Here is a 13,394-nt window from a genome sequence, read left to right on the forward strand (position 1 = left end):
GCTGACTTAATACTCCATTTTCTTTACATATGTGAAAGTTAACTGTTTTCCTTTTCTTTATAAAATCATCATACTCTTTTCTCTTGAATGAAATCTGTTCTTACTCCTTTGTCAATGGCTGAGCCTACTATGTTGGATTTGATATTATGATCTCAACAAGTTAATGCATTGGCACTTCCTCCATGCATTTGCAGAAGTATTTAAGAGAAATTTTATGTTAATATTCTTGCAGATAAATCTATCATTGGTTGCCTTTTTCATTGAAACCTGTTTTAAGTGATAAAAAGGGCTAGTTGGATAACTACCGGTTGCTGAAGACTACATTGGTGATTTGGTTTAGCAAGAGACTTTTATCTTAACTCTTATTCTAATTTTAAAATAGGATATTTTAAAGTATTATGAGCCTTCAAAAAAAGTTCTTATATAGAATAGCATCACAGTTTTTCAATATTTCCTATATGCAAGTTTAGTTGAATGCCAGTAGATGGCACTAATTACATAAACAATTCAACAAGTTAATGAGGAGAGACAGAAATGCATGCAAATTTTTTTTACTGTTCCCATTTTATTATGTCACACACTCAAAAATTACATAGGAGCTTATTTTTATAGTTTTCCTATGATAAAACTATGAAACCCACTTAACTTCTAATTAATTGCTATGAATTGAAATACCTTAAATTTGTATTGCTTAAGACGCTACTTTTGAAATATTTGGCCATGAAAAGTGAGTTAGCTTATGTTGTCATGATTAACTAAAATCACATGGTGGCTTAGAAACAATTGTGTAGGCAAGTTCTGACGTAAAAATTCAGAAGCTATGTACAAAGCATTTTAAGAAGCTCTACAGACTTTAGAAAACAAACTAATACTCATTTTCTTTCCCTTATGCATTTATAGCAATTGGCCAAAGACCTCCGCCAGTGGCAGATAAATGTAGATGTGGCAAATGACTTGGCACTGAAACTTCTGAGAGATTATTCTGCAGATGATACCAGGAAAGTACACATGATAACAGAGAACATCAATGCCTCCTGGGGAAGCATTCATAAAAGGTATGGACTACATCATTTCTCAAAGTGTTACTGACTGCAATGATATGGTGGTGATGTTGCATGGACAGTTCAGGTTTGTTTTCCCAGTCCTGCTTAACTGGGGCTTGTGAAGATACGAAATGACACATTTCAACTAAGCTTGAAGATTTGGCTCAGTCTCTTATTTTAGATGTGAAGAACCTGAGGTATGGTGAGATTAAATGACTTGCCCACAGTTAAAAAGGCAGTGACAAGATATTAAAGAAAGAAAAAAAAGATGGATTTGTATCTGGAGTAGCCATTTATCAGTCTTCTTTGAGAGATCTATCCAAAGAAATATTTTTCTGTCCCATTCTGCCCTCACCTTGATCTGACAAAGAACTCGCTTTGCATTTCATGATGGAGTTAGAGCTATCCATGGTGTCACCATTGTATCTTACTGCCCACACCCAAAGGAAAAGTCCATGTATGTTAATGACTCAAAACAGCCTTTCCTATTTACTTCTCTATGGAAATTAGAAGCTCTTAGAGATACTACCCTCTCAAACCAGGTTCAATTTCCTTGTTATCCATGCTCTTAATTCCGTTAGCACTTATTAGAATTAAAAACATGAGTTATGTAACTAATGGCTTAATATTTGCCCTCCAAATTAGTGTAAACTTCTTGTCTGCAGAGACTGTATCTTTCTTATTTAATGCGTCCCCAGGTTCTAAGTCATGTGATATGATTGGATGCTGGTAAATATTTGTTAAAGATGACCTCCCCAGTTTGCAAATGTAACATTGCTTTTTCCATGCTGTGGCAAGTTAAGGATCACTGAATATTTATTTTGAGTTGTGTCAGAAAACAGAGGTAAAAATAATACCTGTGCAGGGATGGGAAAGACCATAGCAAAAAGTGAGTTCCAGAAAATGACACAAATGACTGAAAATGTCAGTAATGTAGACTTGATTAACAAGAAATGACCACAGTTGAAGGAAAAAATAGACTTTAAGAGCCGAAAGTCTTAAGTCTTAGGAGTAATGAGCCTTTGATATATGGGAATTAAGAAACCAAGTAAATCTTGAAACTGAACTAGAGATTGAAGGGTGAAAACTCCTGTGAATCTTGATGGAGCTGGTGACCCTGAAGAGCAGAGCTGTTCAAGTCCTGAATTTAAGATAGGAGGTTCAGATGACTGTGATAAAGAAGGTTGAACCTGAAGTCAGGGAGTTGTATTTGGGAACCTATCAAAAGGATCCTGGTGTGGGAAAGGTGAGCTTGAATAGGGGACTGATACTTGGAGAAAAAGTAATAATAGTTACTGCCTTCTCTCAGTGGCAAGGTTTGAACTTTCTTCTCCAAATACATCTCTGATACCTGTTCTGTTAAACAAGACTAGATTAGGTTTGGGAATAATTATACATATGAAATTCATGTCAGAGTGTCAGAGACTCAGTCATTAGATTTCAGTGAGAAATACTTGCTTCTCAAAGAGGAGTCTCTCTTTGGGAATGCAAATTAAGATCAGAGACTAGGGCCAGCATTATGGCTCAGTGGGTCAAGCCCCTGCCTGTGATACTGCCATCTGTAGGAGTGCTGGTTCTAGTCCTGCCTGCTTCTACTTCTGATCCAGCTCCCTGCTAATGTGCCTGGGAAAGCAGCAAAGATGGCTCAAGTGCTTGTGTCCCTATCACACATGTGGGAGACTCAGATGGAGTTCCAGGCTCCTTGTGTTGGCTTAATCCAGACCCAACTGTTGTGACCATTTGGGGAGTACAGCAGCAGATAGAAGCTCCTCTCTCTCTGTCTCTCTCTCTCTGTCTCTGTCTCTCTGTCTCTGTCTCTGTAGCTCTGCCTTTCAAATAAATTTTAAAATCTCTTTAAAAAAAGATCAGAGGTTAATTTGGCAAGTTGAGGGAGTATAAAGTGAAAAGGAACCAAGAAGTGAAGCAGTTTAACGACCCCACTTGAGACACCCACATACCATTTCAGAGTATCTGGATTCAAGTCACAGCTGCACTTCCAAATTCAACTTCCTTCTAATGTGCACCCTGGGAGGCAGCAAATGATGACTCAAATACTTGGGTCCTTGGCACCTATGAGAGAGACCAGGGTTGGGTTCCTGGTTTGGGCCTTGCTTAGTCCCATCTGTGGTGTCATTTGGAAAGTGAATTGGCAGGTGGAAAATCTCTCTCTTTCAAATAAATAACAATAAATATTTTTTTTAAAAGAGAGGGCCAAAAAGATAGCTTATTCCTGCTACAAAATTAGTGCTTAGTGGACTCATCTGTATCTACACTGTTATTTCTGGCAAATCCCTCTCTCCGTATTTCCACTTTCTTTGATGCCCCAAGCAACTCTCTCAGGTCTTTTGATCACTGTGATAAGGTCTTTAGATTCTTCAGGGGGAAGGACTTCCAGTTTATTTATTTATTTATTTTTTTGCTTGATCCCTAAAAAATCGGTCAAGTAAGGAAAGTATGTAGTTACTTTTACAGTGAATAGATTTAGAAATTGAGAGGATAACAGATTTTTAATTGGCCCATATATGATGTTCAGTTCACCAAGCCACCTTTGATTCTCTCCTGCAAAGTTCTTCCGAGTTGTTTTCTCACTAAAAACATACTCTTCGCACAAGTCCGTCCCCTTGTGTAGATCCAGCTCTTGATGACCACCCATCTGTATTTCCAGGTGCGAGTGGTCTTTTCCGATTTAGGCATCTATATGTTGCTGCTTTCTTTCCATTTTAAAGTTCTACAGGAATGTCAACTGGAATAGGTTCAAAGCTGAGCTCATCTTTGCCCTTTTCCAACCTTCTGGTTGAAATGCAACTGACTTCTCTTCCTATGGTCTCCATTGAACTTACCATACCCCATCCACTTGTTGGATTTGGAAAACTCAGAGTCATGCTTGACTTTCTATCACTCTTAGAGCTAAGCAATCACAAAGCCATTTATTGCCTAAACGGCTTGAGAATCTAGTTACTTCTCTTCCTCCCTGCTCCTTGACTCTCATAGCTTCCTAAGTAACCACATTGGACATCTAATCGGTTTCCCTACTTAGAGCGTTCCTACTTTGCACTCGTTTTCTACATATCAGAAGGATCATTCTAAATAAAGTGTGTTCGTGTAGCTCACCCTCCTCCCATTTTTAAAGCCATTAGTAGCTTATCCATTGCTTTTTAGACAATCCACTCTTTTAAATGGCTCTAATGCCTTGCATGATTCGGCCTCTCCTTGCAACTCTAGTCTGATTTCCTATTCTCCCTGAATCCCACACATCTACTTCCTCACACATAGTTAAGTCACATTGAGCTGTTTTAATTTCCCCTCAGCTACGTTCTGACTTCTCTGTATCCACTGACCTGGTATATATTATTCCCTCTTCTTTGCTTTCTCAAGTTTTATTCATTATCCAGGTCTCAGTGTAAGTGCTGATTCCTCCAGGAAGACTTCCCTAACTACCAAACCCCAGATTCCAGACTGTGACACAGGGCTTATGTAAGTGTTGGCTGGTCTTTGTTTACTTCAAGAACGTAGGTTCTGTAAGGGTGTGTGGCATAGGTGGGGCTTGTCCACAATCAAAATCCTGAGTCCTTAGATTGGAGTATAATAAATACTCTCAAGACATTTTTTGATTCACTAGACAAGTGAACAAATGCACTATGTTGTCCCAGTATGTCAATAATTCAACATAGAAAGCAAAGCTATGTATGTTAGGATTGCTTTTTATTTTCCAGTAGTAGAACACCTTACAGTAGCTTATCAAACAGGGGTCTGTTTTTCTCACACAGTGAGAAGTTCAGTGGTGGACAGTGGCCCAGCAATGTCAGCCCTGAAATGACACATTCCTCTTAGCATTTCCCTCAGAACTGTACCTTCCAGTAGGAAGGAGAAGGACAGTGCTTTTATTAGGAAAGCAGTGACTTCCTCAGGAGCTTGTGAGCCAGAACACAACATAATCATCTCTGGTGCCTAGGAATTGGGGCCGAGCCAGCCAGCAGAGAACGTGTCACACAAAGGATGTGGATAAAATAAAATGACAATCTAACATCCTGTAGGCTGGGTTACATTATGTTCCCTAAAGAAATACCTGTCACATAATGGAGTGGTGGAGTAAGATTATATTACCGCTGGGCCATTTGGGCTTGATAGTTCCTCTGGCCAGAGTGAGAGACCAGGAGGAAAATTGGATTCTCTATTGGTTAATGATACTTTCCTCTGGCACCCACGTTCTATGTGTGTTATGTGTGTCTACTGTACAGACCAAGCAGGATCCTAGTTTGTCTACAGCTTCTCTTATTCTCCACTCTCATAAACAGTAAAAGAACCCTCCATGTGATCTTTCACTTTTTGATCTGTTTGTGTAATACCTGGACCAGCAATAAAGTCTGCTATTTGAGTTTACATTAAGTATAATTAAAGTAAAAATTCAGTTTCTCCATCTATTAGCCACCTTTGAAGTGTGTAATAGTGACATGTAAATAGTGGCTATGTGGTTTGATAGTTCAAAGTGAAACATTTCTATCATCACAGGAAGTTTCATTGACAGTCCTGCTCTGGATCAGCTTTGTCTGTGTTCACTTGAAAGCTTAAGGCTCATTTATAATAATTATAGACTGTATTGCTTCAAAAAGGTATTGCTGCATTTTATATATAAAAAGTATTTTCTTTACACAGTGGTTCATACAATTGCATTTCTTTGTTTTGACCCTATTTCTTCTACTTATTTATTTTTTACAGCAGGATGGATGGTCCCTTCACTTTTGTAGTTAATCTTATAAACTCATTTTTAAAAGGCAAGTTTAATAATATTGACTTTGAATTATGGAGAAAAAGAGACTCATGTCTGAAAAAAATTTTGACCATGACCTTTTAGGTAAGAGAGACTCTGTAGAAAGCATTCCGACTTGATCCTTTCTCACAACTCATGACACTCTGTTATACTGCTGAACACTAATTATTGCCTGCACTGAATCTTCCAATATATGTATAAATCTATGCAACATTTTTGTATATTTGGAAGTCTATTTAAAGCAATAACATTTCCAATTTAAGTTTAAATGCTTGAATGTTAAGTTATAAAAATGTAACTTGAAAAAACTTTACTGTGATATCACACTCTGGCAGGTTGTAGTTTCAAGACATAATCAAAAAAAATCAAACTAATGTTTTGTGTTTTAATGTTTAACTTTATAAATGGATTGATGAGTTTTCATTTTTCACACTTTTGATAGGAACTTTTTAAATTTACTATTTTTAAACACAAGATATAAATAGCCATTTGTGCTTAAAAGGAATTAATCCACTCATCATGAAAAGATGGAGGCTTGTTAACTAAATTCTGTGATTTAGAGTTGGATCAGAACATAAATCATCATTATGACCTATGAAAAAAGAGTTATTTACTGATCCTATTCCTTATAGAGCCCATGTTAGCATATAAAGTCCAGAAGTGAGAACCTCTGCAAGTTCATTTCTTTCTCCTCAGTCCCTGTGAATAGATATGAATTCGTGAATAAGATAATATTGGCTGTGATATTACAAATTATTGTGAGAAGCCTCTGAGGATTATATTTCAAGGACTGCCATCTGGCTGATGACTTTATGATGACACTGTCATGAGATTTCATTTCCTTATTTCTATTCCAGGATCACTCTTTAAACAAGAAATGAGCATTCACTCTGAATTGTCTGTAGCTATGTGAGAGCTTTCACTACTACCAACCAGCCAGGTGCAAGCTCATCAAGTAGAGGGAATGCTGCTGGCAGCAGAGGGTTCAACATGGCTGGAAGTTACATTCCTAAGCTCCTAAGTACTAGAAAATCACTCCTGAGTTCAAAGAAATATTAGGCATATACATATATATAACATGTACTTCAGAATCCATCTGTCCTTCCTAATAATTTAATGATCCCATTTAATAGTTAATAATCTGAAAAAAAAATTATTGCCTCATTTCTCTTTGGCAACACTCATTGAAAGCACTTGAAAATCACCATTTGCTTTTCTATTCCTTGGTCCTTTCTCCTCCTCTTCACTTTAAAGAAACAAGAGAAGGAAAAAAATAACATTGAGCCCTGTGATGTACACAGCTCGAGTAACAGAGTAGCTGCACACTGGGTCTCTCTTACGTTCGCTGAAATGTTCTTCTGGTTTTTATTCTGCTTGTTTCCTCTGGAACCTTCAAGTTCTTCCTTCTTGTTGTACTTCCCTGTCAACCAATCTGCATATTCAGATCCCCTTCTTCCTAAAAGAACTTCCCTTCCTAAAGGAATATCTCTTCTCTCCAAGCTATGCATGGTTTCTCCTTACTATCCAACTGTTATTCAGTTCCTGGTTGTACTTTGACTCAGTCCAACCTTAATTTCCTAGCCCCACCACTTTATGGGAAACAAGGACTCAATAAGATCAACAGTGATATTGTAATAACTAATTGCCATATTTTATTTATCCATCTGCTTGATTCCATCTAACAACTATGCTGTTGAAACTTTCCTTTCTTTGGTTTCCCAGCGTTATCTTACAGCTCTCCTCTTTTTCTAATCATATAATAAATATGAAATCCTTAGCAAAATACCTGCCACATAGTAACAGCTCAATAAGTGTCATCAGTTATTGACATTATAAGAATTAATTCACTCACTTATTACATGTTTCTGTGCTCATTATTCACTAGGTAGGCTCAGTTCTTGGTACCAGATCTACAACGGTGAAAATCCCTACCCTCGTGAAGTTTTTATATTATAGGAAGGAGAAGTGGGAGAGAGACCTTGATAGATTTCTTTTCCAAGATCGATTTTTAATTTTATTTTATTTAATTTTTTTGACAGGCAGAGTTAGATGGTGAGAGAGAGAGAGAGATAGAGAGAGAGAGAGAGGTCTTCCTTCCATTAGTTCACCCCCCAAATGGCCACTACAGACGGCGCGCTGCACCAAATTTTTTTTAAAATGTGATATGTCAGATGGAGATAAGTGCAAATGTGGAAACTAAAGAGGGAACCAAGTAGAGTGTGTGGGGGTGAGGTGTGTGGAAGCAAAGCGCTGCCATTTAAAATGGATGGTAAAGAAAGGTCTCTCTGAAAGGGTAACATTTAAGCGAAGTGTAAATGCCCTGGGGATATGAACCATGAGGATAATTGGAAGCGAAGCATTCCAGGAGTGTCCTATTAAGTGACACTGAGGAGAGAGCATAGTTGGTATATTGGAGGAGCCCTAATGATATCGGTGTGGCAGGAATGGATCAAGTGGGCAAGAGGGTAGCAGACAATGAATCCAGCGAGATCCTAAGGATTTTAGTGGTTAGGGTTTAGGGGTTGGGGTTAGGGTTAGGTGGGAGTCATTGGAGGGTTTTGAGCAGAGGAGTGCCATGTTTTCATTTATCTGACTTCTCTATTTCAATATCCTAAAGGGAAATAATGAGATCATTAGAAACCTGTTGGGATGATCCTGTCAAGAGCTGACTATATCTGAGATCGGAATGGGAGAGGTGAATGTAGTGAGAAGTGGTTACATTCTCTTATAAATGGACAACACAGCCCACGAGGTTTCTTAATGGGTTGAATTTAGTTGTGAGAAAAAGACAGGAGTCAAGGAAGACTCCAGAGTTCTTAACCTGAGCAACTGGAAGATGGGCTACTTACTTAGAGGGAGGCAGATGTATCCAAGGGCAAGATACCAGGAGAAAGATGGGACTGCATTACATTTGAAATTTCAGTTATTCGTCCAGGTGGATATGTGGAGTAAATATCTGGATATACAGACCTTAAGTTCTAGAAAATGGCCCAAGGTGGTTGCTCAAGATAGAAATTTGAGATTTGTAATAGTGATCAGTGTATCTTTTTTTCCCTGTATACATCCTTGAATGTTGGGATCCCACTCTTAACCCACTTTTTTCTCTACATATTTCAAGTAGCTTTGTCTGTTGACGTCAACTACCAGTAACACTCCTGAGTCTTGTCCTGCATCTTTCACCTTTCTCCTCATGTCCGAAGCTCTGCTTTGAGCCACCTGCCATACATCTCTGCCTGCATGTCCTACAGGTTCCAGAATATCTAAAGCAGGATGTGTTATCCCTGTCTGAAACAATGTTAGAGTTCCTGTGTTTTCAGTATTGTTTAATTGCCTAACTGAATTGTCTCTAAAGCTGGAAGTCTAAAGATGACCTTCTATCTTTCCTTTCCTCTGTCTTTCCCCATCTGTTGACACATGTATTAAGCAGGCATCCCAGTTCCATGAATCTCCCCTAAAAATTGCTGTAGAAAGGACCCCTTTTCTTCATCTGTGTAAGCGTCACCTCATACAAAAGCCCTTTCGTCTTCTGTGCTGCAGATCGTGTACAGCTTCTCTCAATGCTTTCAGTCATCACTGAGTCTCCACGCTCATTTGCCCTTCATACCAGCCCAAGAGTTCTTGGCCTTAAAAATGATAGTTCTTGCTTCTCTTTGGGCTCAGTGCTTTTTTTTCTCCTCAGACCTGATGGATGATATTTACATATATGATCTATTCCCAAAAGTATACTTCAATTTTTCTGGAAGGAAAAATAAATAAGGAAAACATGTTTGTTTTGTTTTTTTTCAGCGAGGGAAAACAAATAACCTCTGTAAGGAAAACAAATAACCACTGTAAATGTTTGTTTGACTACTTAGGAGAGGAACAGGCGTGAGAACTTCGTAAGAGTCTTACATTTCTCTATTCGCTAATGATTTCCTTTCTCAAAACATTTTTAGAGTTTCTGTTCTGGAACCACATGGGAAACTATTTTATGATTATCAGCAGACTGTTGTATTATTTTATAGCCACACCTTGTGTTTGCTCAATAATTGTTCTCAATAATTGTGAGTGGAATGAAATGATTAATCAGATGTTGGGCACAAAATGGCTTTGGATTATTTCCAAAAATTTAACACATGAAGATTTGCTTCCCTGGAAGCTATGTAAAAGAAAGTAATTGGATGCAAGCAGGATGTTTATTTAAAATACAATCTCTTATTAAGTTGGAAACTGCTCATAATATACTTGTAGCATATTTTATTTATGAATATTAAAGCTAAAAATAAATTATCCTAAAGCCACCAGTTCAATCTTTGTAATTTTGAACAGCGTATTTTTAATTCCTCTTATGCAAAATATATCTCCTAGTCCGTTGTAAGAACTAAGATTTAGGTACATTCCCAAATGCAATCTGTTAGCTACTTCTTTAGGTATACTTCTTTTGGCAGTCTGAGGAAGCTTTCTTTGCCTCTTCGGGAGTGGTTGTATATATAGTTAAAAGACACTCCCATTTTTATACTGCAGAAACCCAATCTTCCCACCTGATTATGAAGCCCAAGAATTTTTATCATAGCACAATAGGATAATATAATACCTATTATGTGAAACCTTGGGGCTCTGGGCCAGGGAGTGTCCTGATCCATATGGATCTGAAAGGTTCAGAGTAATAACTGCCCAGTTCATTTTATGCCATCTCCTTTAAAGTAATTAGCTTGCAGGGACTGCACACAAAGGGAGACATTTGGAACCATGTCATCGGTGATTTACTGGTGTGGAAAATTACCTGCTCATGTAGCCAAGTAGCCATTTTCCTTCTAACTCAGTCCAAGAGTCCTGAACTGAGCTCCACCAGTACACCAGAATATGTGATTACAAATGCCCCTGCATGTACTTTACCCGTGAAAAACCCTAAGACCAAAGAAAACTTCCAAGTGTTTCCTTATAAGAAATTATAGGGGCACCGAAAGGCTTTTCTTCATTCATAAATGTATTAGTATGATATCTACAATGAAAACAAATGAGAAAAAGTTACCCTTGCTTGGTTTACTTGTAGTATTGTTAGCAACAGCATCTACCATGTTGCTTTGAGTTATGTTTTTGGGTATTTTTGTATCTGCATAATTCTCAAAAACATGTCTCTAAAATATTTGGTAAAGTGTAAGAATTAGCTACACTTTATTTTTAGAAAGTTGAGTTATTTTAGTAAGTGGATATAATTGTTTGACTTAGTTTTTTGAAAGATTTCTCTTTTAAAATCAGAGTTATAGAGAAAGAGGCAAAGATAGAAGTCTTCTATCCACTGGTTCACTCCCTAAGTGGCCACAATGGCCAAGGTTGAACCAGGCCAAAGCCAGGAGTTTCATCTGAGTCTCCTGCATGGGTGGTAGAGGCCTAAGGACTCGGACCATCTTCTGCTGCTTTTCCCAGGCCATTAGCAGGGAGCTGGATCAGAAGTGGAGCAGCTAGGGCTCGAACCGGTGCCCATATGGAATGACAGCGTTACAGGCTGTAGCTTTACCCACTGTGCCACAATACTGGCCCCTTCCTTGATACAATTTTTAACTGTACAATTCCAGCAGTCTTATGGCATGGGATTCTTTTGGCTTTATTTGGTATATAACATGGATTGGCTGTGTTTCTATATAGTATTTATTCAAATGGATTCCTTATATTAAAAAATATGGAGGACATGAAAGTATTAGTAGGCTTTGTGAAATTCATTTTTTTCCCAATTCCCCTACCTTAAGGGGGAATTTAAAAGTTGTATGTTGTGTTCAATGGTAGACTCTGTGTGTGTGTGTATGTATGTGTATTTCAGCCTCCTCTCACCAATAGGGAAGCATGATGCCTTTCCTGGCTAATTGAAGCAAAGATCCTGGCTTGGGTCCTTTGCCTTGCATGGAGCATTTTCAGATACATAAGCCTAGTAAAATCTCAGCTCCTGTCAACCACTACCTACTTCACATCCCAGAGCCCAGCAGCCCCACTTGTACGACCTTGTGCACTATCTTGAGTTTCTGTGGCATTTCTGAACCACAGAACTACTTACCTTGCTTCTGAGCCTGGATTGTGCCTTTTGAATTTTCTGTTTTGACATTTTATCTAGCATTGTTCTGCATTTGGAGGTTGCTTCTATAGATAACCTTTCCCCCAGTATAAAGTGATACTTTTTGTTAAAAATTTAAAGAATTTATAAAGCGAATCATCTTTAACACTCTTAGCATTTCCTTTCATTGTATTGTTGCAAATGTCCTTTGCCCACATTTATTTTACTTTTGATTTATTAACCGTTGAAAGAGTTTTCAGATAATTTTTTTAAATTTTCCTTTTCAAAATTGCACCACACAATATTTTTTTAGTTTTGTTTATTTCAGAGGCAGAGAGAGGAAAGAAGTAAACAGAGATGCCATCCCCTGGTTCACTCTCCAAATTCCCAGGACACTTAATTCATGTCACACACCTGAGGGACAGGAACTCCGTTCGTAGAGCCATGGCTGCTGCTTCTCAGGGTCTGCATTAGCAGGATGCTGAAGTCAGGAGCCAGACCTAGGTAGCAGACCTAGGCGCTTGGATGTGGGCTGTAACTTTCTTAACCAGGGCGCTAACTGCCAGGCTAAATGCCCACCCCTAGCACATTTTGTAGGTATTATCTTTTCAAGGAAAATCATTCACTTCTTGAGGTACATGGTGACTTACTAAATAGTCAGAAACTAAAGCAATACCCTTATGCCTCTATGCATTTTTTTTTTTAATGCTCAGGATATTCTATCATCAGGATTCACCCAAAGAGATGAAAACTATTTAATTTAACTGGGAATTGAATTCCCCGTTCAAAGCCATGGTTGTGTGTCTTAAATATCTTCTGATAGTCAGCTTTATACATGGCTTCATGATATCCTTAATTAGAATACTCATTATGTAACCCTGTGTCCAGTCAATGTTTTCATGCCACACTGCAAACAAAGCAAGTAGGGTAGACCTAACCTAAACACCTTTGTTGATTATAACCTACGTTGCTTGGACTTGTAGTAAATTATACTTTTCCTAAGAGACTGTGTTTTTCTTCTATATTGTAAGTATTTTAGACTTACCTAGTGAAACTGAGTTACTCAACTTTTGAAAAATATTTAAAAGAATTCACAACCTCTTTTGAAAAATGTTTAAAGGAAGCAAATACCCAGTAGATAACCAAGTGTAATTTTAATCCTGACACATTTTAAGTGAAAAAAATCATGAATTCATAAGGATTATTTACAATATTTATTTTTTGTAGTGAGATATAATTTATCGATAGGTAATAGTATCAGAATTTCTTATTAAAATAGAAATTCTAAAATGCATTGTTCTCTATGAATCTACCTGTTGATTTCCATTTAAGCAGTGCTGTTGTTCCACCTCATATCTGCACCTTGGGAGGCCTGTGCTCTGTTCATTGCTACTTAATGGGTACATGACAACTTGGAAGGAGATTTCTAGAAACGTTTCACAGTAATCTGATCTCAGTGTTGTGCCATCCAGTGGTTTTTTTTTTTTTTTATTAGTTTGGATGAAGATAGAGATAGCATTCTTACCAAATTTGCTAACAATACAAAGTAGGGAGAAAT

The 13,394-nt window shown here is 37.8% G+C and overlaps 1 protein-coding gene across 9 annotated transcripts in view; it reads left to right on the top strand.

Annotated features, from left to right (window-relative positions):
• DMD (dystrophin) overlaps positions 1-13,394 on the top strand; it is a 2,142,101-nt gene that overhangs the window by 1,585,058 nt on the left and 543,649 nt on the right. For all 9 annotated transcript variants that reach the window (XM_062183372.1, XM_062183374.1, XM_062183379.1 and 6 more), the window contains one exon: positions 901-1,055. In XM_062183372.1, the coding sequence (XP_062039356.1) occupies positions 901-1,055 (155 nt within the window). The remainder of the gene's footprint in view (positions 1-900; positions 1,056-13,394) is intronic.

Source organism: Lepus europaeus, chromosome X (assembly GCF_033115175.1).
Source record: "Lepus europaeus isolate LE1 chromosome X, mLepTim1.pri, whole genome shotgun sequence".
NCBI lineage: Eukaryota > Metazoa > Chordata > Mammalia > Lagomorpha > Leporidae > Lepus > Lepus europaeus.